At 42.5% G+C, this 19,365-nt stretch overlaps 1 protein-coding gene across 1 annotated transcript in view; it reads left to right on the top strand.

The window, feature by feature from the left end:
• IGDCC3 (immunoglobulin superfamily DCC subclass member 3) overlaps nt 1-18,520 on the top strand; it is a 194,830-nt gene extending 176,310 nt beyond the window's left edge. The window contains exons 10-14 of the mRNA XM_068272436.1: nt 2,388-2,576; nt 7,325-7,429; nt 10,157-10,295; nt 16,149-16,347; nt 18,228-18,520. Of these exons, the coding sequence (XP_068128537.1) occupies nt 2,388-2,576; nt 7,325-7,429; nt 10,157-10,295; nt 16,149-16,347; nt 18,228-18,350 (755 nt within the window). The 3' untranslated portion in view covers nt 18,351-18,520. The remainder of the gene's footprint in view (nt 1-2,387; nt 2,577-7,324; nt 7,430-10,156; nt 10,296-16,148; nt 16,348-18,227) is intronic.
• Nucleotides 18,521-19,365: the final 845 nt, after the last annotated feature.

The raw sequence follows: 19,365 nt of genomic DNA, 5'->3' as shown, positions 1-19,365 counted from the left end.
AGACAAACGGAGAAAAACGAGAGCCCCAATAGTGTATTACAGTTATTTCAACAACTTTGTTCAAATGAAGGAATGTTACTCACAAGTTTGGGTTGCCGAGTCTAGGCAACAACTGATCTTGCTTGCGGGGATTTTAGGCCTGTCCCCCCTCAGGCTAAGAGGTCGCTCTCCGTAGAAGGAAAAAGGGTGATCACACCCATCGAACCAGTGGATACGAGTATATTCAAGATGAACACAGAGGCGCCCAAAGGATAAAATCACCATAGATTAAAATCATAAAATGGTGGGTACTGGATGACTTACCTCCCCAATGATGACAGATTGTAATTGTTCAAAATAAAACAATTTATTCTTACTCCAAAGTAAGAATAAATTGTTTTATTTTGAACAATTGCACTCTGTCATCATTGGGGAGGTAAGTCATCCAGTACCCCCCATTTTATGATTTTAATTATATGTCCCAAGCGAGTTCTTTTCCGCCTGGGGGGGTCTAAAGTTTAGTAAGCTTAGGCGATGCCCCCATAGCCTAAGTTAAGAACTCGCCAGTGCTTAGCGCTGGCGAGTTCAGCAATAGAATATGGCCCAAAGTCACTTGCTTAGGGTGAGAACAAATTCTTATTGTGAATGAAGTCCTATAAGATAGGTAGGTATTAATGCACCGTCTTGTGAGTTGGGAGCTGGGTGATGCCGAAAGTGAAAATATTCGTAATGTAATATTACAGATATTTTACTGTTGACCTACTCTGCATCCTAGTCTTACACTAACCCTTCCTCCTAATACCTAACACTAACCCTCCTCCTTGTTCCTAACAATAACCCCCCTCCTGATACCTAACACTAACTCAGAAATACTAGCCATTCAGATGTGGTATGGCAATAGTCACTTACTGATTATATTTTATTGGCAAGGGTGGTGATTTCATGAAAACGGTGATAAGTTGATCAGCTTCCCCCTACAATTGGCCTTAGACTACAATGGACATAGGACTATGGTAGGGCTTAGATTATGAGAGTCCATCTGAAGGACAGTTAGTGACAAGACTGTGTAAAGCACTTCAGCAGATGTCAGTGTTTTATAAACCTTATCCTGCCCCCATCTTTCCAGTAGTAATAAGAAAAAAAATTGTTTAACGTTCCCCTTAACAAAAAGAGATGAATCTTAATGATAGGAGAGTTATCTCTTAACAGTACCATACCAAAATGCATACTACAAAATAAAAGCAAGACGTTTTGAATCAGAATGATGCCATTTATTGGCTGACTTAAAAGAGTAAGCTTTTGGTTATTAGAGGAGCACTATGGTGAAAAATTGTAACATTTTAAATATGTGCAAACATATACAAATAAGAAGTAAGTTTTTTCAAGAGTAAAATAAGCCATAAATTACTTTTCTCCTATGTTTCTGACACTTACAGTAGGTAGTAGAAATCTAACAGAAGCGACAGGTTTTGAACTAGTCCATCTTTTCATGGGGGATTCTCAGGGATTTATTTGTTTTCAAAAGCACTTAGTGAATGACAGTTGCTCCGTCCAACTGCCAAAAAACTGTGTAGCGAGCAGGGAGGCTGGCCAGCATCATTGTTTAAATCCTTTTTAGGGAATATCTTTATAAAGAATAAATGACTTGCTGAGAATCCCCTATGAAGAGATGGACTAGTCCAAAACTTGTGACTTCTATCAGATTTCAACTACCTACTGTAAGTGACAGCAGCATAGAAGAGAAGTAATTTATGGCTCATTTTACTCTGGAAAAAACATATTTCTTATTTGTCTATGTTTGCACATATTTTAAATTTTACAATTTTTCGCCACAGTGTCCCTTTAAGCCTTCTTCAGTCCTGTATGCTGACAAGATGTTAGAGCAGACAACTACATACATGCAACATCAAAAGGGGGATACATAGAATTTTTTGCAAACATAAATACATTTCATAAACAGCTTCTCAAGACCCTATTTGGTTGGATGATGAGTAGCTGAAAGCTTACTCTTTTTCTTTTAAGTTGCTAATAAATGGTATCATCCTGATTCAAAACTCCTTGCTTTTACTGATGGCACGATACAATACTGTACTGCTTCTACTACAAAATAAGTGTCACAAAAAGTATAAAATGCGTATGTGCATCTGATAGTGTAATTTTTAACTATCAGCAGATGTAAGTAAGGTTTTGCTGTGTTGCAGAGTCAGCATAAACGCCTTTATGATTTATTATACTAAACCACCCTCTTAGTTGCGTCCAGAGTTATCATTATTCCTCACAATATCTTATGGGTTCTTGAAAGAAAAGCAATCCCATGGGACGTTTGAAAACAGGACAGTTTAATCAGCTCAGTACACTGAACAGATAACGCACAGTTGTTTACAGTTTTATGGCAATTTTTCTTGCAGTGCCCGCTGTACCATCTCTCTACATCAAGGTTTTGAACAGCACAGCTATCCAGGCAGCCTGGGAACCATCAATTAAACTGGGTCAGAACGAGGGCTTCAAACTGTACTACCGCAAGGTGCCCACACCTAACTACACTGGTCCTATGCTTCTGCCCAGCAATGTTACAGCTTACAACATATGCAGGCTAGGTAAGTACCATACAGGACACTTGTCCTACATGCTCACTAGTGATAAACAAAAAATCATCTAACATACAAATTCCCACTAAACAAAGAACAGGAATACATTAAGCCATAACTATATTATTATTATTATTGTTATTGATTTACAAAGCGCCAACATAACGCTTGGCGCTATACAAAGTGAGAAACAAACATGGGGTACATAATAATACAGCTAATGGTGTACACCAATATGCAAAATACAGAATTGGTACAAAATACAGAATTGGTACAAAATACAGAATTGGTACAAAATACAGTAAGTGACAAAAGTAACGTGATGAATAAAATGTATAAAAAGAGGTAGGGTAGTATACAATAAGCATACCTTGAGGCAGTGTGTTTTTACGGTATCTAGTAGGCGTGCAACTTGGCCTTACGACATCAGCTGCTGATCAATTAGTAGGAAGCTGGTGAATTAATCTGTAGCTAAAGACTTTGAATGGCTGCATTTATTTCCCTGCCTGGGTGACTGGTGATTTGCACGTCAGGAGAATTTTTGCTCTTCAATAAAATTTTTCAGTCACATTAAAGGAGTACTGTGGGGGGAAACACATTTGAACTTACCTGGGGCTTCTAACGGTCCCCCACAGATGTCCTGTTCCCGGGAAGTCAGTCACCAATGCTCTGGTCCCCGCCTCCGGTTCACTTCCGGAATTTGCGACTTTAAATTTGGGAAACCACTGCGCCTGCGCGGCCGCGTCTTCGCACCCGCTGACGTTATCGGGAGTGTACTGTGCAGGCCCAGTACGGTCTGCACCTGGTGATGTCAGCAGGAGCAAGGACTTCAGCCATGCAGGCGCAGTGGTTTTCCGACTTTAAAGTCGCAGATTCCAAAAGTGAACCGGAGGCGGGGACCAGAGCATCGGTGAGTGCCTGCGCAGGCACAGGACGTCTGTGGGGGACCGTTAGAAGCCCCGGGTAAGTTTAACTCTTTTTCCCTTTACCCCCCTACAGTAGTCCTTTAATTAATGTTCTCATATACTGTACATCGTGCAATGTAAAGAGAACACAACACCTTAGAGACCTATGTCATGTAATCCATAAAATACCTTTTAAAGCACAGCTGAACTTAACATGCCTTCAAGGAGTAGGCTTCTCTGTAGCTTCTTCCAATAATCTAAGTGGCCAATCAGTGTAGTTTTCTTCTCCTCCTAAACACTAGCGTCATGAGGTGGGTGCGGGGAGTGCACCAGGTGGGGTGAGAGATTGGCAGGGCAGGGGTGATGTGCGGCTGCCCTGGGGCTGAGCGCTGAGGGAGAGGTGCGCTGTAATGGAGGGGGGAGTCAGCTGCGGGGAGGGCAGCCCGACCTCTCCCTTCCTTCCTCTCCCCCCGGGCCGCCCTCCGTGCTCCTCCCCCTCCGACTGCAGAGTTAGCGCAGGGAAGCGCTGTAAACTGTTGGCAACTCATCTCCCTGGTTCCATTCGCCGCTCACTCGCCGCCGGTGAAAAAGTCCAACCTGGCTGGGATGCAGCAATAGCGCATGCTCGGTCTTGTTCATGTGCCACCTAAATTGTGCTTCCAATCGTGGAGGCGTGCAGACAGGATAGAACATGCTTCGAGCTGACAGGTATCAATCATTAGACTTCTGAATGTGATAAGGGCCTTACAGGTCAAAAGCTATCAAAAAATTAATTATTGGATGAATATATGTGTGTATCGACCTGACATTTAATTATGTATATCTTCAAGTTTGACATCTGACCTGTTGATTATTGAATTATTTATGAGCCAAAACGACTACCACAGCCAATCTATGTTCACAGCAATACCATTTTACTTAGCAGAGTATTTAGATGGCTGCATCTGATAATGTACAAGGTCATAATAGCCCTGGTTATCCAGAACTTTGGCTTGGCTGCGAATGTCCAAGGCCTTTTGGCATACTGACATCTGTAATTGTGCACTAAGATAAAACCTGAAGCTATCGTTTCAGACAGTATCTGTTTTCATCCCACTAATTCAAATGACATTGACATTTACAGCTGTGATGCTGGATTAAATGTGATGGTGGCAAAGTCACTGCATGAGTTAGTCTTGCTGTTGTACAGTGTGGCATTTAAAGGGACACTTAAGTCAAACAAAAAAAAAATGAGTTTTACTCACCCGGAGCTTCCAATAGCCCCCTGCAGCTGTCCGGTGCCCTCGCCGTCTCCCTCCAATGCTCCTGGCCCCGCCGGCAGCCACTTCCTGTTTCGGTGACAGGAGCTGACAGGCTGGGGATGCGAGTGATTCTTCACGTCACATTAGCACCCTCTATGCTGCTATATGGTATATGATATATGCTATAGCAGCATAGATGGCGCTATTGTGGCCAGGAACGCGAAGTATCACTCGCGTCCCCAGCCTGTCAGCTCCTGTCACCGAAACAGGAAGTGGCTGCCGGTGGTGCCAGGAGGATCGGAGGGAGACAGCGAGGGCACCGGACAGCTGCAGGGGGCTATTGGAAGCCCAAGGTGAGTAAAACTCATTTTTTTTTGTTTGACTTAAGTGTCCCTTTAAAGCTCTCAGCATTGCACTGTTCTCATTGGACAAGAAGAACACAGGATATATAGGGATAAAAGGCATTCAAGGGTGAAGTCAAAAGAAAATCCAACCCTTACAGTAGTTCACACTGAGCATTGCACAACGCTCATGCTACATTGCAGGCATAACGCAACGCACACTCAGAACATTAAAGCATGCATTGAAGCAATAATTGCTATGAAACTGGCATTTATTCAAACTACGTTACAGGCATTACACAACTCACGCAACTTGCGTTAAAATGAGACACGGAAGCGAAAAAAAACCTCATGATATAATGAATTGATTGCATAATGCGGATAGTTAATAGAACATTAAAAATAGTGAGAGGCAGTTGAGATAAGAGCTTCAAAAGACCGTGCTGTCCACGACTTTATAAAGTCGCAGAGCTCAAAGAAGATCTTTTGCAGAGATAACAACTGAAGTTTCTTAACTCTTCCTGTACTGGAAACCACATGAGACGTATATCTGTGCTAATAATGTTTTATTTCTTAGCATACAAATCATTATATCATACATTTTATTTTCACTTCAGATTCCCTTTAAAGAGAACCCGAGGTGGGTTTGAAGAATATTATCTGCATACAGAGGCTGGATCTACCTATACAGCCCAGCCTCTGTTGCTATCCCAAACCCCCCTAAGATCCCCCTGCACTCTGCAATCCCTCATAAATCACAACCACGCTGCTGACAAACAGCTTGTCAGAGCTGGCTGTGTTTATCTCTATAGTGTCAGTCTGCTGCTCTCCCCGCCTCCTGCAGAACTCCAGTCCCCGCCTGCATCCCTTCCCTCCCTGCTGATTGGAGGGAAGGGACGGGGGGCAGGGACCGGAGCTATGCAGGAGGCGGGGCGAGCAGCTGAGACTGACACTACAGATGTAAACACAGCCTCACAGCACAGCTGTGATTTATGAGGGATTACAGAGTGCAGGGGGACCTTAGTGGGGTTTGGGATAGCAACAGAGGCTGGGCTGTATAGGCAGATCCAGCCTCTGTATGCAGATAACATTCTTTAAACACACCTCGGGTTCTCTTTAAGTACACAATGTGCGTATTACAAGTACAATATGTCCACTTCATATGCGTGTAAATGTTACCATTGTTTCAGGAATCTGACCCCATATCTAAAAAATTACACTTTCCTTTTATAAAGGTGAATACATACAGTACCTGTGATGTATGTCGCTCGTCAGGGATCAAGACCCGATCCCTTTGGACAACATCGCTGGGCCGGCCTGTACAGACAAGGGGAGGCGGGGCTATGCGGGGAAATGGAGGGATGACTGAATGGCGCGTGTGTGATGTCACATGGAGGAAAGGCAGGATCAAAGAAATCTCAGGCAGCCTATTGGGCCAAAGTGCGAGGAATCTCGTCCTACGAAGTGAATTAACCCCAAAGTCAGCTAGCTAATTGTTCAAGCTGTTAGTCTGTATTTCTCCTGTCTGGCTCTCAGGGAATGTGCAGATGTTGCTGAGACCCAAGAGAAGTTGAAGACGTTTCTGACACTTCCGCTGTCCGGCGGATCAACTGTATACACATCGCCATGGCAACAGGGAAACATGCCCCTCTGCTGCGCATGTGCTATGTCCCAGTGGACCCCAGGTGGCCTCCCCTGACTGCTCCGCACTGCCCCCATTCAGTAGCTTACTTTCATGGGGGGCCCCAAGTTACTTTTGCCCCAGGGCCCCCATGTGGCATAATCGGGCCCTGGATATGGAGGAGGCGGGGAGCAGCGAGAGTGACAGTGGAGATGTAAACTGCCGGCTATCGACACGCTAAGTGTAGCTAGCACCGCTGTGTGATTTATGGGGGGGCCTGGAGGGGAACAGTATAGCAACAGAGGCTGGGTATTATATGCACTCCCAGCCTCTGTGTGCTAATAGGATTCTTAGAACCCACCTCAGGTTCTCTTTAAATCACATAAGTATTGAGGGACCCTACAATGGGCTGTTGGGGTATCTGTGAAGCCTCTGCACTATTCAGAGGCTTCACACTACTGAGGTAAGAACATAACGTTTTGTTTTTAATCTCAACTGTCCTTCAGTGCTGGTGATTGTTGGAACTGAATCAAGCCCCATAACTACCAATAATGCTATTACCACTAATAATAATAATAATAATAATAATAATGTGAGGGCTTCCTGGCTGTCAATAAACTCTGCTGTATTGCTCATACTTTGTTTCTAGATCCCCTAGTGGTGTATGAAGTGAAGTTACTTGCATTTAACCAGCATGGAGATGGGAACTCCACAGTGCGTTTTGTGTCACTGAAAGAAACATCTGCTCGTGCAGGTAAGTGTCTGCAAGATATTTATGTTTATGTTGCATAAATAGCAAAAGATTTTCAGAAGCATTTTTCAGCTTTTTCCAACTGCAACAGATTTACAGGCCATGCTTTAGCTATCAAAACATGGAGATAAACTTTTTTAAGTAAAGACAATTTGAGGGGTTCTTGGTAAGCATAAGCATACTGTATATCCTAGGAGGTGTACCACCACACCAACAAACATCTTTATGCAGTATGAGGATATATAGACAAAGATCGGAAAGGAAACCAATTCTCAGTTGTAGAAAAAGTCTTTCTTGTTCTTTATTTTTATTTCAAAGGTAATTGGTAAAAAACATTCAGGTCCCTTTTGGAGATGCATGCTTGTACACACAAGGCGATATATGTCACCTGACATCGGGGAACATCGTTTAACATAATCATGTTAAACGATGTTGCTTCCTGCGGCGAACGCGCATCGTTAAGCGACGGACACAATGCATCAGATTGTTAAGATCCCCAATGACTCGTCGCAAAGTACCACGATCACTTACTTCACATTTGCACCCCTCATGTAGTTGCGTGACGTCGTGAGCAGGAAGAGGCGTCGCTTAATGACCATCTTCAAGAGCACATTGCTGGACACGTCGGGTGGTGAATACGTAGCTTAAGTAGCTGTCATTAGTGGTGTTCTGTCTCCTGGACTTATTAATTGCAGATGTTATTATTGCCAGTTAGGTGGATGTAGGCTCACTCTGGCTATCTATCAGATACATACTGTATTTATGAGCCCTAAAGAAGGATTAACAGACCCGAAACAAGCTGGCGTTGTTGCCACAAGAAAATACAATCAATTATTACATGGCCTTTTGCGCTTAATGTTTATACCTTGTATGGTTTATACCAATAACCTTTGAAGAGGATTATGTTTTGTACCTTAATTGCATTTTAAAAAGAAAAAAGAAAAGAGACCTTTTCTCCAACTGAGAATCGGTTTCCTTTCTGATATTTGTATACAGGATCTTCTCAAAAAAATAGCATATTGTGATAAAGTTCATTATTTTCTGTAATGTACTGATAAACATTAGACTTTCATATATTTTAGATTCATTACACACAACTGAAGTAGTTCAAGCCTTTTATTGTTTTAATATTGATGATTTTGGCATACAGCTCATGAAAACTCAAAATTCTTATCTCAAAAAATTAGCATATTTCATCCGACCAATAAAAGAAAAGTGTTTTTAAAACAAAAAAAGTCAACCTTCAAATAATTATGTTCAGTTATGCACTTAATACTTGGTCGGGAATACTTTTGCAGAAATGACTGCTTTAATGCGGCGTGGCATGGAGGCAATCAGCCTGTGGCACTGCTCAGGTGTTATGGAGGCCCAGGATGCTTCGATAGCGGCCTTAAGCTCATCCAGAGTGTTGGGTCTTGCGTCTCTCAACTTACTCTTCACAATATCCCACAGATTCTCTATGGGGTTAAGGTCAGGAGAGTTGGCAGGCCAATTGAGCACAGTAATACCATGGTCATTAAACCATTTACCAGTGGTTTTGGCACTGTGAGCAGGTGCCAGGTCGTGCTGAAAAATGAAATCTTCCATCTCCATAAAGCTTTTCAGCAGATGGAAGCATGAAGTGCTCCAAAATCTCCTGATAGCTAGCTGCATTGACCCTGCCCTTGATAAAACACAGTGGACCAACACCAGCAGCTGACATGGCACCCCAGACCATCACTGGCTGTGGGTACTTGACACTGGACTTCAGGCATTTTGGCATTTCCCTCTCCCCAGTCTTCCTCCAGACTCTGGCACCTTGATTTCCGAATGACATGTAAAAGTTGCTTTCATCCGAAAAAAAGTACTTTGGACCACTGAGCAACAGTCCAGTGCTGCTTCTCTGTAGCCCAGGTCAGGCGCTTCTGCCGCTGTTTCTGGTTCAAAAGTGGGTTCATGCTTCCATCTGCTGAAAAGCTTTATGGAGATGAAGATTTCATTTTTCAGCACAACCTGGCACCTGCTCACAGTGCCAAAACCACTGGTAAATGGTTTAATGACCATGGTATTACTGTGCTCAATTGGCCTGCCAACTCTCCTGACCTGAACCCCATAGAGAATCTGTGGGATATTGTGAAGAGAAAGTTGAGAGACGCAAGATCCAACACTCTGGATGAGCTGGAGGCCGCTATCGAAGCATCCTGGGCCTCCATAACACCTGAACAGTGCCACAGGCTGATTGCCTCCATGCCACGCCGCATTAAAGCAGTCATTTCTGCAAAAAGATTCCCGACCAAGTATTGAGTGCATAACTGAATATAATTATTTGAAGGTTGACTTTTTTTGTTTTAAAAACACTTTTCTTTTATTGGTCGGATGAAATATGCTAATTTTTTGAGATAGGAAATTTGGGTTTTCATGAGCTGTATGCTAAAATCATCAATATTAAAACAATAAAAGGCTTGAACTACTTCAGTTGTGTGTATTTGAATCTAAAATATATGAAAGTCTAATGTTTATCAGTACATTACAGAAAATAATGAACTTTATCACAATATGCTAATTTTTTGAGAAGATCCTGTATATATATCCTCATAATGGATAGAGAAACTTTTTTTTTTAACACAGAGCTTCTAAAAGTTTAATAAACATGGCCTTATAATCCTCTCTAGCGTGTTGTAATCAACGTTCTTGTCACTGACCATGATTCCTACTTCATTCTGCAATTGTGTTCCCTGTTTCTCTATACAGTGCTGAATCCATCCTGTAACTGTGTGAGTGATGAGCAAAGGACAAAGTCTTCAGCCACTGGCATCATCATCGGAATCCACATCGGTGTTACCTGCATTATTTTCTGTGTGCTGTTTCTCATGTTTGGATATCGTGGGAGGTAAGACATAAGGGGGAAATGTAATTTGCCTCATTTACTAAGGCTGTCCTGATGTAAAGATCCCTGGTAAACAAACTATAAGGAAAACCTGGCGTTGTGCTTTCATTAAGACTTGCTGGAAAGGTGGCAAGAGTTAATGCGGACCAGGTCACTTGAGCACCGTGATCAGCAGGCGCCTAATAGTCACATACATTATTTATCGGTAATTGGGCGCCTAAGCGGTCATTTGGATGCCCGATGTGGGTTCCGAGGGTTCATGTGTACTCGAGTTTAAAACGCACTTCTGTGTAGAAAGTTCTTGTGTTCTCCTGCATGTCATCTAACCATGTAACTGTCCTTTTACAACACTTAAAGCATTCCTCACTACCGTCTGATATAAATAGGCGAGGGTTGCATACACTTGCCACCTAATAGCAGACATTGGGCTTGATTCACTAACCGGCGCTAAGCAGTTGTGCGCGCAGTGAGCGGGGCTGCCCGCAAAGTAGCTTTGTGCGCACTAGGGGCAAAAAATGGCTTTTCACACTGGCGCTAACACTTAGCGCCAGTTAGTGAATCAAGCCCATTGCTTAGAACCATTGATCTCCAGCTCTGGAGATACCTATAGTACTAGTCCTGTGAGAAATTGTCTGAACTTCCTTTCAGTTTTCCTGCAGAGCAAATGTTACAAGATTAGTTCTGTTATCTATGCAAATGAGGCAGTGAAACAGAAAATGTCATTTAGCCTGATGTCCTGAGAAATAAACAAAAGGCAAAACACTTTTATCTGGCTGAGAAAACAATGATGATAACCCTAATCAAAGTATTTGACTGGGTTGGGTCATGCACTTCGGTGCATGTGTAGTCCCGGCAACGCTCCTCCTCAATTATGCTTCCGCAGGCAGGAGCAATGTGCGTATGCGCAGTTCGTAAAGACTTATAACTGCGCATACGCAGATAATAGGGGAGGCACGCAGTTCGGATAACCCAGACGCTGTAGCGCGCACCATAGACCTGTTAGAGAGTTTAATTAGAGTGGCAGCAGGCCAATGGAAGGACCTGGAGGACACTGAGTGGCAGCAAAGACTACGGGGGACTGGAATAAGCCCCAGGTAAGTAAAAATCTACTTTTCCCCCCAATTCAGGAATGCTTTAAATATCTCGTAACTTTATTTTCAGTTCAGGGTTGCTTTAAATAAAAATAGCTTAATACTTGTCATCTGAAAGAAAGCTTTTATGTTCAGATAAACAGAAAAGCAAAGCTGAAAATGTATTGACTGTCTAGGTTAAAGTGACCCACAAATAATGGCAGCTGTGTAACTACGTGACTCTTGAAGGATAAAAGAAAAATAAGCTTTTTTTCTGTCTATTCTTGAATAGAATGGGCAGCTACTCTGTAGGATGAACTAAATAAAAGGCCTTTTTGAGAATAATCTGAATCCTCTGCCAGGATTATCAGTTATGAAGGAAAATGGATGGCACAATATGGAACAGCTAAGGGCAGCTGTAGGCAATGTAAATCTTTATAAATAATGAAGTAGTTAGAGCTGCATGTAATGGGGAGGTACGCATGGAAAGTCCAGCGCACCAGCCCAGGTTATGAAGGAAATGAATGATGCACATATGCTGCACCATATGTCCCAATTATGATTGGTCACAAAAAAAGCTAATGGAGGTCAGGAAGCATTAGGCCATACCCCCTCTGATATAGCTCGAAATACAGTATTACAGATGAGCTCAGTGTTTGCTAATATACTGTAAATATGCAGCACATCCCTCTTTTAGTCTCAATTCATTATTTAAAAAAACAAAACGAGATGCAATTTCTTCAATTAACTGTTAAATAGAATATCCTGTGATACAGCACATGGGAAAAAAGTCCTCCCAGCAGCTTAGGGGAAAGGTAGAGCTCAGGCTGGTTTCAGACTAGCAACCGACCTTATGGGAGTGCTGTGATGCGATGATTGTATCGCACGGCAACGCTGAAAACAGATTTCATGGATTGCCTCGGCAATGCACCGTAATCTCCCTTCTGGCTGGAGGCAAGCAGGAAGTGAGGCTCTCTAACGCTCACTTCCTGTGGCCAAAATTAGAATTACGCGGAAGTGTATTGATAAAATATTTATATATACGCATGTGCGCCGCAATGCTAACAGCAACATTTTTTAAAAATGCTGCATAGCCCTTGAATTTTATGACTTCTGGTCGCCGCACATGCTGGCCCCTAACGCCCTGCTGTCTGTGTGTCATATTGGAGACTTCTGGCACATCGCATCCCATCGCGCCAGGTATGAAATGCCCCATGGACGTTACCCTGCAGCAAAGCAGGGTAACGCAAAGTGCCAGTGTGAACGGGGCCTGAGAGACCATTACACTCAACTCAGCTTTGCAAGGGATGTATTTAAGACCAGGCTTGGAGTGCTTAACAGCCCTGCAAATAAGAGTCCACTGGCAGGAACATTGCTGACAAAATGATTCCAGCGCTACACTCTGCGGTGTAACAACACAAAAGCAGGGCACTGGATATGTCCAAATCATCCTTTATTAATCCAGCTAAATAAATAGCAGAGTAATAGTGCTATTAGAGGTGCATGGGTGCTAAGGATGAGGCTGAGGTTACAGCCTTTCCACTCAATATATGCTTGCACAGCGGTCCCAGTCAAAGGCTGTGGCCAATTAATAGAAGGAAGTATAGGGCAAAAAGGTCACATGGTTTCCTGTAACACCTATCTAGCCTAATAAGCACCTTTGATGCCTAAAACAATGGTGACCTATATAGCAAAATGTCATTAGTGCTATCAATGCATTAGTTAAGCCTGTGATTGTTTTCATTTTTTTCCTTATTAGGGGCTCTTTTTCACTACATGTGATTCCGATTCCAATTTTTGATGCGTTTGAAACAAAAACCTGTATGCTGCGTTTTTTCAGCATTCTCCTTCTTAGGTTGCTAGCATCCAGTGAAAGTCGCAAATCTGAATAGGAAATCAAAATTGTGATTTGCAGGGTAAAAGAAGCCTGAATGTTTTTATATCTCTGGCTTCCCAGAACAATATTCAACAATGTAAGCGACGTACAGCAAACAAGGCGTTTGTTGCTTAGGTTGATATACACATAAACTCGATTATATTACAAAAACCTACAGTTCATCAAAAGATTGCTAACCTCCTTTTCTGCAGAAACAACCCTGCGGTAAAACACAATACCTTATTGTTTTGTTACTCTAGCCTAAAAAAAGGCAAGTATTATAGGAGAAAAAGAAATCCTTACATGAACGACAGGAAGGACCCCTTGATTAACCTCTTCAGGACCACAGGCTTTACCCCCCCTAAAGACCAGGCCTTTTTGTGTTAAATAGGCCACTGCAGCTTTAAGGCCAAGCTGCAGGGCCGTACGACACAGCACACAAGTGATTCCCCCCCCCCCCTTTTCTCCCAACCAACAGAGATCTCTGTTGGTGGGGTCTGATCGCCCCCAGGTTTGTTTGTTTGTTTGCAATAAATATTTATTTGATTATTTTTTGTATTAAAAATGCATTTTTTATTATTCAAATTCCCCTACCTCCCTCCCTCCCTCCCTCCGTCTGCCTATCACAGTGATTGACTGTGATAGGCTTCAGCCTATCACAGCGGATCGCTTCTGAGTCCCCCAGGGGGACAGCCGTGTCACACGGCTGTCCCCTGCACAGCGCTGCTGTAGATCGCATTGCTGTACATGTTAATTAGACGGCGGTTTCGCCATCTCGGAGACTGAAGGCAGAGCTCAGCTCCACCCACCAAGCAGGAGATGCACGCGCAGCCTGCGTGCGATCACCTGCAAAACAGAGCCCAAGGACTTTACGCCAATCAGCGTTAGGCGGTCTTGGGGCTGCAGCCGCGGCCACGCCCCTCGGCATGACGCGGTCGGCTAGAGGTTAAAGAGAAACTGAAGTGGAAAAAAAAGAATATGATATAATGAATTGGTTGTGTAATACAGCTAAGAAATAAAACATTAGGAGCAGAGACACAAGTCTAATATTGTTTCCAGTACAGGAAGAGTTAATAAACTGCAGTTGTTATCTATGTAAAAGAGCCACTGAGCTCCACAACTTTCAAAGTCTCAGAGAGCTGTCTCTTCTGAAGCTTATTATCTCAAGTGTCTGTATTGTTTTTTATTCCTGCAAAGGACAAAGGACAAAAGTTTACTATCCTGTTCTGTAAAATCATTTAGAATGCTGAGTAGTGTGTAAACTGCAAATATTAGAGAATGATGCAATGTTGTAAAAAAAACTATATAACTGAAAATAAAAATATGAGATTATTTTCTTTGCTACTAATATTCTAGTAATTATCCGTACTACACAACCAATTCATTATATCATTTTTTTTTGCTCTAGTGTCTCTTTAAGTATTCTCTCACATCAGATACCCAACTATTATTTAAAGGACACCTGAAGTGAGAGGGATATGGATTCTGCCATTTATTTCCATTTAAACAATGCTTATTGCCTTGCTGTCCTGCTGATCCTGTGTCTCTACTACCTTAAGCCATAGATCCTGAACAAGCATGCAGCAGATCAGGTGTTTCTGACAAAAATCTGTTAAGCACAGGCGTAACCATCAGCCCTGCAATCCCTGCCATAGCAGGGGCCCTGAAGCTTTGGGGCCCCCTTCTCCACACTCTCCTCAATCGCAAGTGCATCCAATGAGCAAAAAAAGTCCCCTTTTGCTCACAAAACTGTCCCCTCCTCCCCCCATGCAGGGTAGTGTGTGTATTTTTTTTTTCTGCTTCCAGATGCTGCTTCACAGCAGAACACTCTCTGCTTCTATTCATTGGCTCCCGATCACATGACCCGCATGGGGTTTAGGGACCAAGGGTGCCCTATGCTATCTTTTTTTGCAGGGGGGCCCCTATTAAGTCTAGCTATGCCCCTGCTGTTAAGGTTAGGTGCATGCTTGCATCTGGTGTGTAATTCAGACACTACTGATCAGCAGGACTTCCAGACAACTGGCATTGTTTAAAAGGAAAAGAGTATGGTAGCCTCCATGTGTGTCTCCCTTCACATTCCCTTTAAAGCCAGTATGTAACTTAAAGAGGAATTTTAGTGAAAAGGGGGAAAAATAAATCAATATAAAAAATGAAAAGTTAAAAAAAAGACGAGAGATCAAGAAATTAGCCTGCATGTAATCATCTTTACTACTGGTAAGCATGAAAAAAACAGACAACACCAACTGCCATTATCTATAGCCACACTCCCTAACAATGCAATAGGATTTTTTTAATAGATATACCATATTTTTCAGACTATAACACGTGCCTAGGTTTAGAGGACAAAAACCACAGGAAAAACATATACTAAACTTGGTGTATCCATGGTCCAGGGACGTCTTATGGACCTTTTCTGCACGGGGGACACAGGTGGACAAAGGGGAATGGAGGACACAGGGGAATGGAGGACACAGGGGAATGGAGGACACAGGGGAATGAATGAAAAGGCCTTTTTAGATACATGGTGCTAGTCCAAATATGTATTATTCAGACTATAAGATGCACTGACTTTTCTCCTCAGTTCTAGTCCGAAAAATATGGCACATATGCACAGAAGGACATACTGTTTGCTTAGCAGTTGTAAATAGCTGTTATTTTGCACAATTCAACAAGGTTCACAGACTGGAAACTGTCAGGACCAAGGTCCTGACATCACACTGTGGGTGGGGTTTCACCACAATATAAGCTATACAACCCCCGATGATCTATTCAAGAAAAGGTGAAGATTTCTCATGTGAAAGGAGTATCAGCTACTGATTGGAGTTCAATCCTTGGATACAGTTCCTCTTCAATTACAAGTGTGTGATGTGCCCTGATGTATGTGTTTGTTTCCTCCTCCTTGCCTCACAGGCTCATGAAGTGTAAAGCTGGACAGGACCCCATTTCAGCTCCTCAAGGATCCAATAGTGTGAACATCAGGCTTTCAGACAGATCAACTCGCAATGGGGCTGCAGTGAGAGATGATGACGTTACAGAAGTCAAGGGGAAAGTCAGTGACCTCAGTGAGATGGAGCACTTGTTTCATCATTCACCATCTCATCGAAATGGGGTAAGAGCCAGTCCTGTATGGGTGAAAATGATACATAACGTTATATGTGCACATGCTGGATTTTTGCTGCTCAAAGCAATTGTATGTGATCATTCTATGTGATCATTTCAGGTGACAATCTAGCCAGAGAACAGGTATCTCATAATATTGGTAAGCTTCCCATCAGCAGACCACGGAGTTAAACAATACTTTGCAGGCTGTAATTGGAGCACATGTTAACGCAGTGCTGCATCAATTGGGCGTCAAGAAAAGCCGCTATTAGTAAAATATCTGCTTCTATTCTAACCTTAACTCCTTCATCTAATGTATAACCCTAACCCCCCTGGAGGTGCCTAACTTTAAACCCCCCTTCCTAATGCCTAACCTTAACCCCCCTAAAAGTGCCTAACACTAAATAAATTTGGGCGCCCAGACTATGATTGGCTACTACCTGCATTGGGCGCCAAAATGACTGGTTGGCTGCATGATTGCTGATACTTGCCGGTCACGGCACCCAGGTGACCTGATTCACTGTAATTTTGGGGTTCCTCTCTCGCCTCTCCATAGGACATGATGGGCAGGTCAGCAGTAAGCAGAGCAGTACATCTGTATGCTGATTGTGAAGTCATCACAAAAGATTATTTTGTGTAATACCTATCTCTGGTGGTCCTTTAGTGAAATGTGTCCAGGCCACTATTCTGTATGCTGAGGTTGCATATGTTTGATTTGGACACAAGGTAATATGGGCAATAGGTGATGTTGATGATTAGAATACCAGTTGTGTATTGGTTTTTACATTCTACTATTGGCTTTACGGTGGTACTTTCAATGTTTTTTTTGTGCTGTTCCCCATCAATTGCTATCTAAACACTATGTTTTTATCCTTCGATTGGCCTATCTCCAATTTCTTCCCTAATGTAAATCACTTCTACTATTATTGAGTCCTTCCTGGAACCTAACCCTTAATCCATGTACAGTAAATTACTTCCTGATGCCTAACCCTATACTTCCCTCCTAATAACATCTTCTCAAGTACTGCATTACTTGTCCTGATCTCACCACCATCAGGGCCAATAAGGCCCTGGTAAAAATGAGGCATTAGGGGGGCTCCTTTGCTTCTGACAAATCCCCCCAGAGCCCCTGATCCGGCAGGTCTCCCCCAAACTGAATTATAGTCCCCCGTCTTCATCCTTGTAGGGTTACAGAGAAGATGCGTCCAGCGGGGGTGAAGATGGGAGCACCCCGACTGGCGGAGGAGTGCGCTGGCCGGGCATCTGTTTGTTTGCTCTACCATTTCTGTAATCATGTCACAATGTTGTATTGTCTGCATTTTTTGTCCTTGACATGCATGTTTTGATATGTAACTTCAACTGTTTGTACCCACTAGAGCGCTTTTGGCAGCCTTTCGCTGGTGATCCCAAAAATGTCTGTGTCAATGAAAGTCAGTAGAGAGGAAAGCACTAGAGCAATTACGATTATATCTAATCACAATCGCAGGCCATGAAGAATTTTGGGAGTGATTGCACTCCAATATAACTTATAGGAGCGCTGCAAAGTAATTTATGTGTGTTTTACCAATCAGATTGCAAATCCTTAATCTCAAATCACAATTGCTCTCAAATTGCAAGCACTTTTAGCCAGAAGTTGCACCTAATACCGCTTGCAAAAAACGTTAGCGATTTGCGATTGCAAGTGGCTCTCAGCTCTTACACAAGGTTGTTGAGGCTTCTTTTTTGTGTGAGTATTTGCCTCATATCTCCATAATGTTTTACGGGCTTCAAGTCTTGTACACCCAAATTTAGCTTTACTTTGTTTGTGGTGACTTTTTTTTTTTTTTTTTTTTTACAACAATGCCATTAATAGACTGAACACTAATCGGTTCTATCTTTTGTCGTCAACAGGTAGCTCCATCTCATCCTTTGGATGAAACTCTGGTTTCCACCATTACTCCTGATGAAATCAGCTTTGCTGAAGAAGACCCTCCAGGAACTGGAACAAGCCAGGCAACCACATCCAAGGACTAAGTTTCTACGTCTTCTCTAAAGCTGGCCCTAAATCCTTGCTGCTCCTGTCAGCCTGGTCTGCTGGAGCATTTTTCTACAATCTCAGGTCTCCATTTTCCAAGCCCTGCAAACCCCTCTACCCTTTTGATAGAATTTTGTACTTTTTTATTATTATATGTGAGAACATGGCACTTATAGACTACTTTCCAGAGACTGTGGGAAGCCCTCTTTTTCTGTACTATCACTACATGGAAATCTCCTGCTTGAAGCCCTCTGGCTCTAGGGCTTACAGATTTTATATAGAACATTACTCATTTCTCGCCACTACCCAATGATGATAATTCTTTTCCGCTCTTAATTTTTTATTGTTGTGTAAGATGATTGTTAGACTCTCGGGAATATCCCAGCGATGTCTGCTGCTTCTGTGGCCTGGTTGGATTTTTCTTTTTTTTTTTTTTTGTAGTTTTTAAAAGAAAATGTTGTTCTCTTTTTTGACCTTTCCTGAGTCGGATGCAGACTGTAACAAGAATCCGTACACACAGGTCATTCACCAACACCTACCTCAACCGGGATGAATGTTTTCAAGTATCATCTGTCTGTTATTCTTGACTCCTTCATACATGTCCAGCATGGATGTGCCCCCACTATGTTTGTTTAGTAGTTTAGTAGTACTTAGGTGTTTTTTGTTTTTTTGTATTTGGGTACTTTAAGGGAAAATGTATTACAGAAATAACTCAGCCTATCTAAGTGAGCCACATAACAAGGAATTGGTGGCAGGGAATGGAATATCCATTGAAAGGCCTAATTCAACAATATGTTCAGTTATGCATTTGTACAGCTTGAACATCATGAGTTTGTGACAAGGTCCATTGCCCAAAATATTTCAGACTAATCCACATTTCATCCAACCATTTTTGCATAGAATGGCCCTTATTCAATTCACTTTTTCACCTAAGTTTCCTCCTGGGAGATTATTTTTCATCTCCTGTTTAAAATAAGGTGTCAGCACACTGCAGCTCAGAAGTACCAAAACTTT

This window comes from Hyperolius riggenbachi, chromosome 3 (assembly GCF_040937935.1).
Source record: "Hyperolius riggenbachi isolate aHypRig1 chromosome 3, aHypRig1.pri, whole genome shotgun sequence".
NCBI classification, from domain to species: Eukaryota; Metazoa; Chordata; class Amphibia; order Anura; family Hyperoliidae; genus Hyperolius; species Hyperolius riggenbachi.
Note: the sequence above shows the minus strand (reverse complement) of the source record. Positions and strands in the feature narration are given on the sequence as shown.